Source organism: Epinephelus lanceolatus, chromosome 1 (assembly GCF_041903045.1).
Source record: "Epinephelus lanceolatus isolate andai-2023 chromosome 1, ASM4190304v1, whole genome shotgun sequence".
In the NCBI taxonomy this organism is placed as follows: Eukaryota; Metazoa; Chordata; class Actinopteri; order Perciformes; family Serranidae; genus Epinephelus; species Epinephelus lanceolatus.
The window spans coordinates 45703673-45721989 of NC_135734.1; the positions used below are offsets into that span (position 1 = coordinate 45703673).

The following is an 18317-nucleotide window of genomic DNA, read 5'->3' on the forward strand; positions in this document are numbered from 1 at the left end:
GGAAATTAATAGACAAGTGCCGAATAACACATGTGCACGCTTACACACACTCACACACACACGCGGAGCACTGAGACAGCCAGACAGAGAGGTTTACATAATAAGTCTAGGAGGCCAGCCAGAACAGACTCAATCATTTAATTTCCATGATTCACTGAGTGAGAGAGAAAAAGACACAGAACGAGAGACAGACAGAAGAAAGGAAAGAAAACCAATCAATGAGAAGTAAAAGACAGAGACAAGAAACACAAACAGCGCCTAATAACTGTTGGCCATGTTTGAAAAATATGACAGAACTGAACTTCTTTTCACTTTTTGTTTTTTGGAGCGCTCAGTTCCCACATGGATCTGTTGAAACGTCTCTCCCTGAAGCCCAGTGATGGAATGTAACGACACAAGCACTTTCTGAGGTATTTCACATTTTGTGCCACTTCATACTTCTGTTCCACTACATTTAAAAGCAAATACTTTTCTGGCGTACTCCACTTAACTTATTTGGTAACTCCAGTTACTTTGCAGATTCGGGTTATTAATGCAAAATGTACATCAACTCATCCAGTTTTGAGAACTGAGGTGAAAAACATGTTAAAAGCCTTCAAAATCTAAAACTAACAGTACCTACTGATAATACCGGTGTCACAAATGTATTTGTTTTAAAGTATATTTAAAATGGACGTGCTGGCCCTTCAAAGACGTGTCCCAGATTTTTGTCAAGTCCCTCAATTTCAACAAAAACATAATTAAATCAGATTTAAAAGGAGTTAGCTAAATCCTGCGGACTCCTGTCTCACTTTCTGGTTTTCAAAAAGGCAGGAATGCTGCTCAAGTTCTATTAAGCTTCCAATTTTCTGATAAATTCATTAAATAATATTGCTATTAGGTCTGTCTCAACCAGAACAGGTCAACTCTGTCACCCTTCTACATCAAAACTATATAAGATTTATGGAGTATTTTGATGAGCATTAGGTGAATTCTTACCAAGTTTGGAAAATAAAATGGTTACTCAATACGACTACTGTGAATTTAATAAATATATAACATTTTGTTAAAACATTAACTCCATCAGATTTTGCCTCTGACATCTTCTGTGTATGCTAATCAAGAAGAAATGTAATTACCACAAGGTTGGCCCAGTACAAGGTTTAACAGTCTAGACTTCTTTTAAGAGTAAATATCACAAGTGAGCAAGTAAATGATGATCTGCTATTAAAAGTTAATCTAATTAACAGTACATAAATCACCCCCACTTTTACAAGCTACAACATTAAAGTGATGTCAAAATATATGCATCAATAATTATAATATAACTGACATGACTTTGAACGGGCGATTCTGCATAATGTGTACTTTTATTTTCTGAACTGCGCAGGATTTGGTGTAGACTCATACAGAGGTAATCATCATTTATGACGCGCTCTCTGCAGTATTTATCTGCACAGACTGCCTGGATTTTTTTATTTTCTTCTTAGATTCTGTGCTTGTGATGTCGGCATGTACCGCCACAGCACGTAGGTGAGGCGGGAGCTTTACAAAAAGGTAGTGACCAGGTGCCACACCATAAGCAGCAGGCATCCCAGAGACCCAGCGCCCAAAGAATGCAAATACAGCGAGGCTAAAACATGACTGAATCTGAGATTGGCTTTTTCTTTTACTTGTGAGCGTGTTTACAACAGTCACTGACAATCCTACAAGGTATACCTTTAAGTATATTTTGATGCTAATACTTTTGTACTTAAGCACGATTTGGAATTCAGGACTTTTACTTTTACCTGAGTATTGTTACGTTGAGGTATTGCTACTTTTACTTTTTCTACTTTTTTGTTTTAAACATTAAACCTATGTTAACAATAATGAACACCAACGCTGTTCAGTTACAGTGTGTGCCTGAACTGATGTGTCTTCTCAACTCTTTGTCTTTCTTTCCATTGTTGTGTCTCCTGGCTCACTCACACTGCTGCAGCTAAGTCACAATGACGGCACATTTAAATGGCGTAAAAGTTGCTTCTGGTACGGCTATTACAGTTTGAGCGATCAAAGATGGAGCTGAACGCAGGTTGCCTCGGGATGTAGCTTTGTACCACAATTACGCTGTCAAAAGTGGAACTGGATGAAGAAAAAACACTGTTCTTATTTTTACACTGATTAGTAAACATCATCACTGTGTCACACGGGAGCTGCCGCCTGAAGAGGATGTGGAGAGTGATGTTTGTGACACATGACAGTGACAGAATGACACATGACAGTCACAAAGATGTGAGAGTGACTTTTGTTCACGCTAAAAATACAGTAACATTGTTGACTGCTGCTGCTGTTGTACACATATTAATGTCAAGTATGAGCGAATGATGTGGACGCAGTAACCAAACTTCCAAATGAAACCACGACTCAAACTACAGTGCAGCTGTTTCCACTTGGTTCCTTAGGCTCACAGGCAAACACATCTTTTGTCTATCCTTGTTCTGTTTTGTTCCCAGTGTGCAAAGCATTCAGGTAAGCAGGCCTCTTATTTTTAGCCGGCCTGACTTGCTGGTGTTTCTCTAGCTGTAATTAATTAACATTAATGCCCTGTGTCACCTGCCAAAAGGCCTCAGTGAAACTTGGCTGTTGAGCGCTCTCTGCAAGCCGGCGTCTGTGCTCGGCCAAAGACTGTACCACTCTATTTAATATCTTGTTAATATCCTCATTTTCAGGGTGTTTCTACATGTTGTTAATTGTTTCTGCCCAGAACTACATCTCAGATAAATCTTTTACTTTTAACTTTAAAGGACAGTTCATCCCAAAATCAAAAATATGTATTTTTCTCCTACTTCTAGTGCTGTATTTATCAGTACAGATTGTTCTGGTGTGAGTTGCCGAGTGTTGAAGATATCGGCCTAGAGATGTCTGACTTCTTTCCAATATAATGGCACTAGATGGCGCTCGGCCTGTGGTGCTAAAAGCGCCCAAAAAATATACGTGTTTTCCAAGAAATCATGACCCAGTTACTCACGATAATCCGCAGACCTTGTTGTGAGCAGTTTCTCATAGGAACTATTTTCTTTCTACCAAACTACACCCTTCAATTGTATCATCGCGCAGAAGGAAGCATGCATCTACTCATGGACGAGAGGCTTTTGCGAGATGTAAACAATAATAGAGTCCTCCTTGGGTGAGCTTTAACGTTAGCTAGCTCGGGTGAGGCTAGCAGGAGCAGACACTTCCCTCTGAGCACCACAAGCCGAGTGCCACATAGTTCCATTACATTGGAGATAAGGGAGACATCTCTACGGCCGATATCTCCAACATTTGGCAACTCACGCCTGAACAATCTCTACTCATACACAGCACTTTAGGTAAGAGGAAAAATACATATTTTTGACGTTAGGATGAACTGTCCCTTTAATCAACATTGAAAGCTGAGGCAAAATGAATTTTAGAAAGAGCATTAAAGGTATCAATATTCGATGAGCAACCTAAAAACAAGACCTCCATAAGTCAAGAAGTGTTAGTTAGAGGGTTCAGTGTGTTAGGGATCAAACTTGTGACTAAACAGTTAACAGGAATGTGTGTTAACCACAGCAGACGCACAGTCACAGCATGTCTTCCCTGTGCCAGACGCTGCAGTCACCTCCTGTTCATTTCAGGAACACTCTGACTCTTTCCTCGAATTCAATAATCAAAATAAATACCACTACCCTCCAGCTGAACTCACACCCACACACACACACACACTCAGACAACATTTATGTTGGCTATCGAGACAGACTGTGGAGGTGTCGGTGTCAAGACTGCCAGACATGTAGTAACAAATGTACAGGGAAACCAAGCTGCTGGTAGGAAATGATTCTTAAGAACTGATACAAGCGATGACTTCACCGCACACACACACACACACACACACACACACACACACACACACGGCCAGCCTGTGAGTAATGCTGATGTCATGTGCTTTGACTAGCAATGTCTGCCGCTCAGAACAGATGTGTTTTTGCATAATGTGTGTGTGCGCTTTTATATGTCGGAGGGTGGAACAGGTATATGTAACCCTGCAATTACAACTTCACAGATCCAGATGAGAGACAGATGAGTGGTAGTTTGAAGTGAGTCAGGGTCTCTGCAGCTCCTTCACAAGTCTGGGAAGTCTGCATTTATCTAAACTAGGAGACTTCAAAGTATTTATAAATCCAGCTGTTGCAGGTGCATGGGACGACAGGTTAAATTGAGCTCCCTTTTCATGATAATATCAAAGGTCCCATATTGCAGAAAGTCAGATTTCATGTCTTTGATACTATACAGCAGGTTTAGGTGCTATAGAAATACTGTGAAAGCATCAAAATGCTCGATCCACAGAGAAATGAATACAGTCCATATTCAGAAACTGCTGTCAGGACTTCTGTGAAGTTGTGATGTCACAATATAGACCAAATCACCATGTTTGCTTACAGTAACTTTTGGGGAGTAAACCTCTGCATCACATACATAAAATTAAGTGTCGCTAAGCAAATCCGGCTTAGCGTACGCTATGTTTTCCAGTATTTTTAACGCTTTACCCTGGCACTAGACAGCTTTTTCCAACTGGGAAATGAAGCCGCTATCTTAAAACCACCAGACTCCATTGACAAAAACAGTCATTTTACTTTGCAGAACAAAAGATGGTTGCTGGCCGATGCACAAGACCCAGAAACACTGACCAATTAGAGCAAACTGGCCTTAAAGAGACAAGCACTAAATGGAGCGTTTCAGACAGAGGGTGAATACAGGTACATTCAGACAAACAGTAGCCCCTTTTACACTGCCAGATTTGCAAGAAATGTTGGGCCATTTCGCCGGCAAGCTGCGAGCGTTTAGACACACAGAGCCCGATTGGCGAGTTGATCCGAGGTGCCCAATTTTCCGCCTCGTAGGGTAGTCATATTGGCAGAACCTTTTTGGTTTAAAAAGAACAAGGCGCTCTTCCACCACGGGAGGGGCTGTTGAAGACTTGTGGCAGGAGCTGTTGATGACGCTGCATGTGCGAGCCACTGACGGTGGACTAACAGGAAACAGCTGATAGCAGAAATGAGCAGCTAGTAGCAAGAGGGAAACACAAACCTGACAGACACTGTAAAGATGAGCAACTGTGGAGACAGCGCCCTCCTTGCCCTCGCAAACGAAGAGGCCATTAACTGTCAGATGACGGGGACAATGAAGGACGGGTCGACTTACGAGAGAATCGCCGAAGGAATGACCGCGGCTTCATTCCCACGTCATTGTTTACGTCACACGCTGAGCTACACGTTTTGTTACTTGCTCACGCCCCCCATTGCCCTGAAAAAGGCACATTCTGTATAAACAGAAGTAGGTAGGCGGCATTTTGCTGCACTACCCCGATTTTGTTTTTATACTGCCAATGCTGAAAAAAGACTGATTGGGCTTTCCTGCAAATTGTAACTAAATACGTAACTATCCTTTTCCAAAAACCAGGTAGCTGAGTTGCTGTTATGTTTTATCTAAGTGACATATTTGCTATAAAGCAGCTGTAGATCACTATTTTTCTTTGAATCCCTAGATTAGAAATGCTCATCATAAGTAATTCTCATTGTTCACAGCTTTGTGTCTTCAGTTCTGTTGTTAATCAGGTCTCACATTCAGTCTCACATCAGATGTCTGTTATAAGCTGAGAGCTTCTTTCCCAGATACTGGTCTATTTTTAACATATTCTGAAGTAAAGTCGCAGGTAAACCCTGTTTTTTTTCTATCATGTCGACATCGTCCTTTGATCACCACATCTCAAGTGCATAACGTGGATTATCCTGTGTTATACTTTCCTCCACTGTGTCTTTCATCTTTCCTGTCACGCTCCACTGCATAAAGTCCAGTGCAGCTGAAACGTCTTAAACATAACCTTGTTTTCGTAAATAAAGACTGGTGCATCATTAGCTTCAGCCTCCATACCAGGTTTCTATCAACTCCTACACAATTCTCACTTCACCAAAATGTCTCTCCATCTCTTTTCGATTATTTCGGTTTCTCTTCTGCTGACACCTTGTTCCTTGTTTCTAAAGTTTTGACATATTCTTCTCACTCCCTTCTCTCCCTGCCGTCTCTGCAGTCCTCTGTCTCTCCTCCTTTGGTTTATCTGTTTCCCTCCCTCTGCCTTCCAGACTAAACATCATGTCTGCTCTCAGACAGAGGAATTGTGTGTGTGTCTGCCTGCATTCTTATTTTGCCTTTCTGCTACAAGTTCGGGCGATCATCTGCATTACACTGATTGATTGCTATTACTATTGCTAAACCTATTGCTAAACCTATTAACGTTACAACTGCTCAGATTTATGTGGACATACTTTAATGTGCATTTGGCCACCTCGTATCCACTGATGGGAAATCTTAATGATGTACTATTTTTCAGACAATAATGTGCTTCGAGCTTTCTTGGCAGGAACAGTTTCCTGTTTCAACATGACAATACCTCCATGTGTATTTCCCTTCCATAAATGCGCTGTTTTGCCAGTCTGGTGTGAAGGAACTGATTCAACCACACTGAGCCCTTTATGATGAGCTGCAAAGCTGATTACAACCAAAAACAAGAAGGGTGGAGGCTGTTTGGAGTGGCAGGTTAATGCCTTTGGTGTTCAAACATCACATCTGGGTCTAATGTTTGGGCGTCCACATACTTGTGGTCATGCAGTATATTGCTATTACTTCCACTAACACTAGTAGTGATACTGCAATTGTACTAACGTAAAGGGGTAGTTCAGCTTTTGTAAGCAGGACACAGAAGCTGAGCGATGTACTGCTGTGGGCGGAAGCTGCAGCTAAACGCCACCAGACTCCATAGAGAAAAGCGGTTTCAGTTCCCCATCCGCAGGCAAAGCAGGGAAAACACCCAAAATTTACTGTAACCTTAAACTGATTTCGATTTTTATAGGTGGCTATAATATGTTTTGTTGCTGACCCCGTCCACAGCAGTACATCACCTAGCCTCAGTGTCGGTACCTCAAACAACCCGACTTTAAAAGATCCACACTATCCGTTTAAAGTAACACTGTCACTTCTAATCTACTAATACCCCTACAAAACTGCTGTTACTGTTACATCTCTTACTCCGACTCAGTATGCATCTGCACAGGACAAATGTCATTTCAAGTAGGCTGCATGGCGAGTACATGACGGATGACACCGGTGTGAGCCCTTCCCACACACGATTAGAGGAGCACATTACTCACTGTGTTCTCAACGATCTTTTCTTCCAAATCTAAAACTGGAAAATCATAATAAGCCTGTCAAAACATGTCCCCATCCATCCAAGAAAATCAGTTTCTAAATAAATCTTAGGTGGGAAAGAAAGGTCACGGAGTCACTGAATCACGCTTCTTTTTAAAGTCTGTAACAAACTGTTTTTCAAGCGGCAGCGCGTCACATCGTCATTTTAACACTCCTTTTAAGTTGGTGGTTGGTTGATATGTGGCCACACTGAGTTCAAATCTGCGTGGTTTCCTGTCTTGAATCATGTCGTGTGAACTGAACTCAAAGAAAGTAGTCTTGTTTTGTGAGACTGAATGCCTGCTTTAGGTTTATATTGATAATATCTTTATTATTATCTGGATAAACTGATTATTATTGGTTTATAAAATGCTTGTTTTGTCTGAGGAACACTCTAAAACCTAAACATTTTCAGTTTAGAGCTGCAGAAAGTGGATTAATTGATGAGTCGGAAGATGTGAGATTTTCACGATGCGATAATCATCTCAGAAAATATCGTGGTTTTACGCTTTAACAGAATTTATACTGTCATTAGGCTGAACAGATATTTTATTACTAATAGAAGTATGTGTAAAAGGTTTCCCCTTTGAAAATAACAAAAATAAAGTTGCATTTTTTTATGCATTATAACACGGTATACCTCAAAACAGGTATATCGCTAACCGTTTTGGACTGTTGTTCGCACAAAACAAGACATTTAAGAATGCTACGTTGGGCTTCAGAAAATTGTGAGAAATTGTTATTTTCACTTTTGTCTGGCATTTTATTGCCCAAAATATCAGCCACGTTAATTGGTAATGAAAGCAACTGTTAGCTGCAGTTTAGTCTGGTATCTTTCGGTCATTATCACATGTGACAAAATAAAATACAAAATAAAATGCTCACAATTGAGGTGCTAGAAATTAAAAAGATTTGGCACTTTTGTTTAAAATAAAAGAAACAACTGCTCATGCCGATTCTTTTTCTGTATATCCACTAATTGTTTAGATCTTCTACTCTTTTTTCTGATACTTCTACCTTTAGAAATTTGACCTGAAACACTTTTTTTTGGTCAAAAATCTGCAAGAATCCTAATTGTGAGTCAATTTTGAGCTTCTCCAGTGTGAAAATTTGCTGTTTTTCTTTGTCTTATATGAGTCTAAACTGAGTGTCTTTGGGTTTGGGACTGCTAGTCAGACAAACAACACATTTGAACTCAGTGCCTCGAACTGGGCAGACTGGGAAACTGGGAAAATACTTATGTCGACCATTTTCTGACATAATATGCATCGTCTGGTCCAAACAGTTGAATCCTGCCTGCTTTCAGCTCTGAGTCAGCCCTGCTAGTGACCTCAGCTGGACACACACACACACACACACACACACACACACACACACACAGAGCTTTCATCTGAATGACCTTTCAGTATTACGGCTGTATACATGAACAGCCTGGGAGTAGAACCCCAAACCCGGGATGGCTTTAGTGCCTTGCTTCACCAAACAGCAACACAAAGATACATACTCATATATAAACACACACACACACACATACACACACACACAAACACAAGGATTTCCCGGATACGACCACACACATGAACACGCACGCGCACCCCATACACGCGCGCATGCAGGGGCAGACGGCTAGACAGACGTCTGGCTTTGCTCGAATGACGAAGCGGCGACAAAACTTCCAGCTCCCCCCTTTTCCCACCGAACAAACCCACCTTTTCCTGCCATGTACAGCTCTCGGTGTCCCCAACGGCAACTTCCTGGCAGTTTAAACACACTTACGGTTATATTTAACCGCTAAAAACCCCACAGAGAGGGCAGGTTTTCCCCAAATGAAGCCAGTTAAGATCAAAAGCGGCAGACACAACGCCAACGGCTCCGGAACCCCACCGAAAAATCACTCAATCTGTCAAACTTCACCTCCACGGCGAACAAAACAGCTTTTAAAAAGCCTAAAACACGATAAATCTCACAAAACATTAGCTTTATCGAGTTCGGCTTTGAGGAAAGAGATGGGAAGCTTGCGGTTTTGGTTCAAGTTCAAAATCAAGAGTTATCAATCACAGACGGGTTAAAGGTTCACGGAGCATTAACGGCTTTTAATTAAGCTAGCGGTCTAAGCTAACTTTGGCTACCATACAGTTTCGTTCAAGCGGTTATCAGAAACTCAACTTACGTGTTATAACTATCATTAGATTGATTCAACATGAACACATTAGTGAGGTAAAAAGACACATACATGTCACTGAGACACGACTGAATACCACACATGACAAACAGTGACTGCTAGCTCTCCATAAACTGTAAAATGAAGCCAGTTTTATCCCTATTTTGTACTTATAAGGAGGTGTAACACAAAAACTAGCTGCTTTGACTCATTAATCCACAACCCGGAGAGTGTAGCTTCACAGTCCCGATGCACAGACACAGCCAAAGTAGCAGTCAGTGATTTAGAGACACAGAAAAGTCATGAAAATGTAAGTTACTCACTGATTTCCATGCTCTGGAGGGAGGTGTAGCGCTTGCAGTTACAAGTACAGGAGACATTGGCGGCGGTGGCGTTTAAAACACCCATCAAGTTCAACATTTAAAGCCTCCTAAAATCACACATTAATGCTCCAGGAGAGGACGACGAGGGGAGGAAAAGGCTGAGATAGAAGAGAAAGAAGAAGAAGGAGAGGAGAGCGAAAAAAGGACACACCAAACTCCCCCCAAAAAATCCTCCCTTTTCTCTTTTCTCTCCAGCCTCCTCTCCTTCCCCTCCGGTCCGTCCTCCTCCTGTCTCGGTTCTCTCCTCCTCCTCTCTCTGGTTTCTCCTCCTCTTCCTTCGAAATCTATTTATTTATCTCTCGGCGTACCGTGCAAGTGTCGGTACCGCCGTTAAATGTAGTTTTGCTGGACGTGTAGCTCAGCGCTAACTAGTTTAAATGTCCGTTGAGGGTCGTGTTGAACGGTTCCGTGTTCTCAGCCGAGTGACCGGCGACTAAACTGCTAACGGACGTCTGTCTGGTCCTGTCTGTGTCTCTCTCTCTCTCTCTCTCTCTCTCTCTCTCTCTCTCTCTGTGGCTGTCTGTCTCCAGGGATTTCTCAGTGACTCTCCCTGTCTCTCCTCCTCCCCCCTTTCTCTATCGGTGACACTGTCTGTCTGTGTCTGTCTCGCATTTCCAATTTCCACTTGCTCTTTTGGCACATCACAGTCCTGCCACACACACAGAGGGATAAAAGAAAAACAAAGGCGATGACAAGTCCAGTCAGTTTTATTTATTTAGCGCCAAAATTACACATTTGTTCCAGAGGACTTGTGCAGTCTGTAAAACAGGCAAGACCTTGAACATGGAAATGCACCAAGGGACTGTTCTCTACTTGTCACAGGAGGAGGGTGGCTGGGGTTTGACTCCTTGTTTGTTTGTTTGTTTGTTGTTTAGTCAGACACTTGACGCTAAACGCCACCTTTGGCCCTGATCACACAGACAGCGATTCTGCAGCAGGAGGCGCTTTTTTTGTAATTGTTTTTAATGAGAATGAAGCTTTTTGCTCATGGTTTTTGCGTCGCGACGAGTTTCTCAAGTCCTTTCAAGTCCTTTCAAGTCCTTGAGTGGAAAAAACTTTAACTCAACTCAAACCGCCCCTTTTTTGTCATCTTTTTTTCCCATTGACTAATCAGATGATTCTGATTCTGTGGTGGTCACGACAACACGTTTACAGTTGGTAAACAATGGAGGAGAAAATGGTGGTAGTGGCTGCAGGATACTCAGAGCTTTACGGACCGACGATAGACAGCAGGTCGTCAATCTGCCCGAGTCTGAAGTCGTCGAAATCCGGCCCTTGATAAACAAAGCCGTCCTTTCACGTCGCCATGATACACCGCTGACACTGTTACAGTTTAATGGCACTGACAAACACCGAATTTGCCATACCCTGTTCATTTTTCTGAAACCCAACCTCATGCATTTGGGGGAAAAAAACATCAATTTGCGGTATCACTTCTTGTATGTTTGCTTCTTGTTTATCCTCCCAGAAGGTCCCAGCCCATTCTAATTCACAAGTCACTCAGTGCGTTTACATGCAGCTTGAGAAAATTATTGGTTTACTCCGACTGAAACCGGACTTTTAAATGCATGTAAACAGCTTAGTCTGACTGAAATTGGACTATCCATAGCTCGACTAACACACCTAGATAATTCAACTGAAAATCGAACTACTGCTGCATATAACCGCATAGTCTGACTGGAGTCCGACTCAGTATTTTGCGCATGCACCACTTTTTCTTTTGCGGGCTTTCACCCGGAAGAAGGAGATGACGTAGCAGCAGTGCAGTAACTCCCGGAAAAACAAGCAAACAAACAAACAAACACCATGGCGACCAATAAGCAAAAGACGCACTTCTGGACGAATGAGGAAACTACATTCATGCTCCGAGGGCTAAAGTAGAAATTTATGGATGGTAGAAAAATGTGAAACGCTGGTTTAATTAAATATGTCTCTGAACAAGAACCGGAACTAGTTGAATACGCCCTATATTAAAAAGGACACAGCGCGCCTATCGAGGCGGAGTCAGACGTACTTGGGCAGAAATTCGATTTTCTCTTCTGTGTGTATACTCAGACAAGACGAGAAGTCTGACTTGACTGATTAGCCGAGCTATGAGCTTAGCTTGACTACTGCATGCATGTAAACGTACGGACTGATAACCACCTCCTTCTCAGCCACCTTTTGCAGCAGTGTGATATGCTGCTGGGTGGCGTCAGCTCAACCTGATCTCACTCCAAAGTCATCGAAATCTGGCACTTGGGCAGTGACTTGGGTGTCAGACACCGACAGACAAAGCTGTCCTTTCACGTCGGCATGATACGCGGCTGACGCCGTTTATAATTTAACCGCAATGACAAACACTGACTTTGCCAAACCCTGTTCTTTTTTCCTAAACCCAACCACTTGTGTTTGGGCGGTGTCCATTCTTGTTTGTTTGTTTGTTTCTCTGTCAGAAATCATTGAAAACCACCCCTTTGTCAGTGATTTTGGCATCAGATACCCGACGCTAAACACCATCTTTCGCAGCGGTATGATACGCCACTCCGAAATCTGGTTCTTAGGCAGTGACTTGTGGCGTCAGACACCGACGAACAAAGCCGTTCTTTCACCCGCGAGAGCCGTGTTCATGTCCCATAAGATTATCAAGCCAAACCCCCATAGGAGGCTGGACAGTCCTTCTGGGTCCAACAAACCCTGGACTTTCACCCAGGAGCCCGGTGTTCATTTCCCATACAAATGTAGAACTCATGAGTTTTTTTTAAAACCTAACCATGTGCTTTTGTTGACGTCCCTGCATTGGTAGCATTGTCCTGAAATGTCAGCAGCAGGCGCAGAAGGATACCTAATGCGTAAATCATAAACATTAAAGCAGCAATATGTTATGACTTGGGATGAGAACGTGTTGAAGCCTCAAATATTTTTCCTTGAGCCTTGGTGAGTAACTGGCAGGAAATGCATGACCCTCCCTTTGCAATATAGTAGTGATTAGATTTTTAAATCTTACCCTTTGATAGTTGAACGATAAAAGTTAAAAGTTGAAGATGCTGGTTAGTTTATGCAAACAGTTCATTTCTGGCCAAATCTTTGGCCAAAAATGAAACATAGAATGAAGTGATTTTGGTGAAATATCACTACTTGAAGCTTATATTTCATTATGGGTTTTTTTCAACAAAAGCCTTTGTCACACACAATGTGTCCAAGAACTCTCAGAAATTTAAAAGATCCAACAAAAATGTCTCAATTTTTAAATGCCTTCCAACCCAGCAGGTTTGGAGGGCATGCTTGTATGCTTCTCCCCTAAGTAAAAAAAATATTTGACATGACTTACGCTCTTTGTACTCCCACCCAACCTTGTACAGACCTCTCTGTAAAGCACATATTATGATTGACATCACTAAACAGTGATGAACATATTTTGTCATAGACCCCAGAAGGTGTCATGGAAAGAAACTGGAATTGCTAAATTGTGCTTTCACATTGACAAATTCTACGTACACATTCATGCTCACAGGCTATTTTTTTCTACTTCTCAAATTAGGCTGATAAATTGTGCACTCACATGACTGTGCTCACATATTAAAGAATTGTACACAAATGACTAACTGTACTCTCTAATTACTTAATTGGTGCTCTAAATTTTGCACACAGACAACTTGCCTACATGTTCACACATAAACACAATGTACACAAATGAGTAATTCATGCTGCCTATTTAAAAAGCCCAGTAGCAAGAAGAAAATGTTGGCACTGTACATTTCTGCAAACCACTGATACATTACCATTTACACATTTCATACACGTCATATCAACAGTCCTTCTTAAACAGGAACTGTGTAAATTTGCAGGAAAGCCCAATCAGTCTTTTTTCAGCATTGGCAGTATAAAAACAAAATTGGGGAGTGCAGCAAAATGCCGCCTGCCTACTTTTGTTCATACAGAATGCGCCTTTTTCGGGGCAATGGGGGGCGTGAGCAAGTAACAAAACGTGTAGCTCAGTGTGTGACGTAAACAGTGACGTGGGAGGGAAGCCGTGGCTGGTCAGTCCTTTGGTAGTCTGAGTGGGCGGAAGTTCGCTGCATAGATCAGCCTCTCATTGGGCGGAACAAGCCACCTGCTTAAGTCCCGCCCTACCACCTCCGGTTGTGTAGCAGTTTTCAACCGTTTTCAACACGTCCTTTACTAACTTTTGCGGTGTTTGATCTTGCGGGGATGTAGCCATTTTTCTGCCATGGTTCGCATCCTGTAGGCGATATTTTTGTGGGCATGTTACACCAAAACCTGTTTCCCCCCGGCAATATTTTTGCAAGCGCACCATTGCTGTGGCACCGCCCAGAACGATTGTGATTGGTTGAAAGAAATACAAGCAGCCGGAGCGTTTTTCCTCCAATCTTAAAGTGAGAGTCGGCCCAGCCGGTCTGGTGAGTGAGACTAGTCCTTCGGTGATTCTCTCATAAGTCGGCTTGTTCTTCACCGTCCCCGTCATCTGACGGTTAAGGTCCTCTTCATTTGCGAGGGCAAGGAGGGCGCGCAATTCCTTGTCTCCCCAGTTGCTCATCTTTACAGTGTCTGTCAGGTTTGTGTTTCCCTCTTGCTACTAGCTGCTCATTTCTGCTATCAGCTGTTTCCTGTTTATCCACCGCCAGTGGCTCGCATGTGCTGTGTCATCAACAGCTCCTCCCACAAGTCATCAACAGCCCCTCCTGTGGTGGAAGGGCACCTCGTTCTTTTTAAACCAAAAGGGTTCTGCCAATATGTCTACCCTACGAGGCGGAAAATTGGGCACCTTGGATCAACTTTCCAATCCACCTCTGTGTGTCTAAACGCTCGCAGCTTGCCGGCAAAACGATCCAACATTCGTCAAAAATCTGGCAGTGTAAAAGGGGCTAACGTGATGTAGTATATGAGCACATGATCAGGTGGAGGGATGATGGACGGTGTGTTACCGAGGCAAGACGCCTGCCAAACACGAACGAAACAACAAATCCAATTATGATTTAGCAAACCATGAATTTCCAGTGTCTTTGAAGGCTCCAAATGTGTTTTGTAACAACATGTCGCTGTTTTTCCAGCAGGGGCGGTGGCAAGAAAAGTTGTTGTTGTGAAGCAACCCATCGCTGTTTTTCCAGCGGCTTTTTAGGGCGCAGCTTTTTAGGACAGATGTATTGTAGCAACTCCTCACTGTTTTTTATCAGCAGGGACTGTAACATGAAAAGCACTTGTTCTACAGCATAGTTTTCCACTTTGTTTTTAGTGCCTAATCTTAACTACACGTTAACACACGCTACACGCTACGTAATTATGTGCAAATATAATGTATCATGTTTTGCAGAAATATACAATGCCAACATTTTTTTTTTGGAATTGGCTTAACTGAAGTTGTGCTCATGAATTAAAAGAACATAAACAGTAATGTTAAGATTTTAACATGTTTAAGGAATGTCAATACAATTTTGACATAAAAAAAATTACTGCAACTCGTGCTTTTTCCAGACCATTGAACCAAAGCAAAGACCATTTCTAGATAGAAACAGTGGTTACAATCAATCGATCAAAATCTGTGAAGTGATTTTGGTGTGGTGGCCACACTGAGTATTGCAGTTTTCCAGGATCACCACGTGGCACATATTGGCCCCAAAAAAACAATTGGTTTGGTTACCACAACCCCTCAGACATGCCTCTTTTCATGATCGGAATTTGATCCATTCAGTCTATAAACCATAGGCGTAGCCTTCATGTTTAGAACATGAACCCTAAACCCTTCATTTCTTGTATGCTCCCCACAATTGATATGAAATCTACACCCTTGCCAGTAGCATTCATAAGGTCTAGTCATCCAATTCATGTGTCAACAGGAAGTCTGAGATGGACTGGTTCAGCTGGAGAAGGACTCTAACATGCACGATTGCATTAAAGTTTTGTTGAAACGGCAAAATCTCCACCTACTGGCTTTTTTTTTTTTTTGAGTTGTCAGCTGCATGTTATTGTCCTCATCAGTGAAAATTCTGTGCACAGACAACAGAAGTTTGCTAAAAAATCTTGAATTCAAGCAACAGAAGCAACACAGCGATACCGTCTCTCTGGGGTTTCACTGACAGCTGACTCACGGTGAATATGACAGCTACTTTTATTTTTGTGTCGGTGATACAGTACAGCTGTTTCAGAGTCAGCTGCGTTTGAGAGTTGGCCAGACTTAATCTAGACAACTTCCAAAAGCTATAAGTTACCTTTCAGTGCTTAAAATCCAGCACCTTACAGCCCAGTGAAAATCTTCCACTGGTGAATCGTTGCTTTATTCACCCTTATTTTGAGTCCGTCACTGATGAAGGGTCGGGATAGGGGTGGAAAGAACTTCAGACAACACAGCATATTATATTGTTACTCAAACTATGTTGCCAAAGTACAAACCCCCTGTTCTCAGTTCACCAGGCTCAGCTGACATGCAGTCAAAAACTCATTAAGAACTTTGTCAAAAACAAAATTAACAACAGTGTTTCCAGATATCAATACTTTTAAAATAACTTATAAAATGTTTACAATCTCAGAAGTGCTATAATAGCCGACTCAAAATGTTGAATATTATTGTTGTGTGTGTGTGTGTGTGTGTGTGTGTGTCTGCAGAGCCAGACAGCATTACGTCAGCTCCATGATTGACAGGCCCCTGGGACCAATGGGGCGAGACTGTAACAGTATGTCTCATCTGAGTCAACTTTCTAATTAGGTCTGCTTGAGTTTATAGCTGCATGTTAAAGTGGTTTTATTGCCCAGCTGGACTCAGCAAAGCCCTAATCTTGTAGAGAGGAAACAATAGACATGACCTAAATTCACTGGTCAGTGTCGCACAGAGAATAAAACATTTTAAAAAGTGTATATTTTGCAAGGACAGTGTTAAAATCTGCTGATCAGAAAGAGGCAGCTCAAAGGCACTGTGGCAGAACATACAGCTGTTGAGGGGTCAAGTTTTTAACCAAAACCTCTGTTGCTAGATGTGATCATAACTAACTTTTTAAGAGTCACTTCAACTAAATTACAAAAAGAATATCTTTAGTTTTCAGTATTTTATATGTTTATACCACATTTCATACACATATCAACATTTCCGAAGAGACATAATATATAAGCTAACTTTGATCAGGTGGAGGGATGATGGATGGTGTGTCACCTGGGCGAGACGCCTGCCAAACCCGAACAAACAACAAATCCAATTGTGATTTAGCAAGCCATGAATTTCCAAAGGCTTTTGAGGAACCAAATGTGAGTGGCTCATAGAGACCTGTTTGTGTTTTTCCAGCAGCGCTGAACATAAGTGTATCGTAGAAACTCCTCACTGTTTTTCCAGCAGGGACTGTGGCATGAAAAGCAGTTGTTTTATAGCTACCTGTTGCTTTAAACATAAAGTTTCAGCGTATTCGCTACATAATAACATGCAAATATAGCTTTTAATGTCTTTAAGAGGAGACACCTCAGGTGATACCATGAAACTTTTAGCCTCTTCTCATTCCAAAGTTGTCGAATACCGCCGCTTTGCCTGTGATTTTGGCGTCAGACATGGATGTCAAAGGCCACCTTTCGCAGCGGTATGATACACAGATGGGCAGAGTCAGTTCATAACGAGGCCAGATGGTACCTGTTGCAGTGGTGATACGCCACTGGATGGCGTCAGTTTGAAACGCTGCTGTTGACGACGTCATATAAGAAGCTGGTAAATCCCTGTAGGGCAAGCAGGAGTGGTGGATGGGTCCAACAAACCCTGGACTTTCACCCAGGAGGCCAGCATAGTACACTTCCTGTATGAATGTTAAGCCAAACAGTGATGGGTTTTTTTCTTAATCTAACCACTTTAGTTACTTTAGTTATTTAAACCAAACGATGTGCTTTAGTTGACGTACCAGCATTGGTAGCAGCATCTTGAAACGTCGACAGCAGATGCTACAGGATACCTTGGGTGTAATGAAAGAAATCACTGATAAAGCAGCGATATGTGATGACATGTGATGAGAACATGTTGAAACTTCCCTCTTATCATACACAGTAAGTCAAGTATTTTTTGTATCAAAAGTTTTCTAAAGTTTTATGTTTCAATATGCACATGAGGCATTATCGTAGTTGAATATGTGCTGATTTGCACATTTTCAGAACAAAAATCTAAAGAGCAGAGTTATTGTTTCACTTTTCTTTTTCTTTTTTTACAGAGGGAATTCTGGACATCTGTTTCTTATTACTCCATAAATAATAACAGCCATTAAAAAAAATCTCCATGTTTTTAGGAATAAAATGTCATATGAAGAAACCTTCAGAATATAGACAGGAATAATATTGTAGTAATATGGTGTATATAAGCTCTATTGAAGCTAAGATTTTTGGTTCAGAATATGAGAATGCATTTTGAGAAAATGGCCTTTAAAGATACACATTTCTAAAATTGCATACATTTTTATATCAACAAAAAAAACAACTTTTTGCACAAATTTCCAAAACAGAAATCTGAACTAAAATTATTAACATTTGAATTTGTATTTTAGACATTTTCTTTCTGATAGATTTAAAGATGATTGAAGATTGTGGAA

General features: G+C 41.6%; 1 protein-coding gene across 1 annotated transcript in view; it reads right to left on the minus strand.

Annotated features, from left to right (window-relative positions):
* pmepa1 (prostate transmembrane protein, androgen induced 1) overlaps positions 1 to 10199 on the minus strand; it is a 42274-nt gene extending 32075 nt beyond the window's left edge. Inside the window, exon 1 of the mRNA XM_033626944.2 lies at positions 9712 to 10199. Coding sequence (XP_033482835.1) covers positions 9712 to 9808 — 97 coding nt within the window. The 5' untranslated portion in view covers positions 9809 to 10199. The remainder of the gene's footprint in view (positions 1 to 9711) is intronic.
* Between the last annotated feature and the right edge of the window lie 8118 nt (positions 10200 to 18317).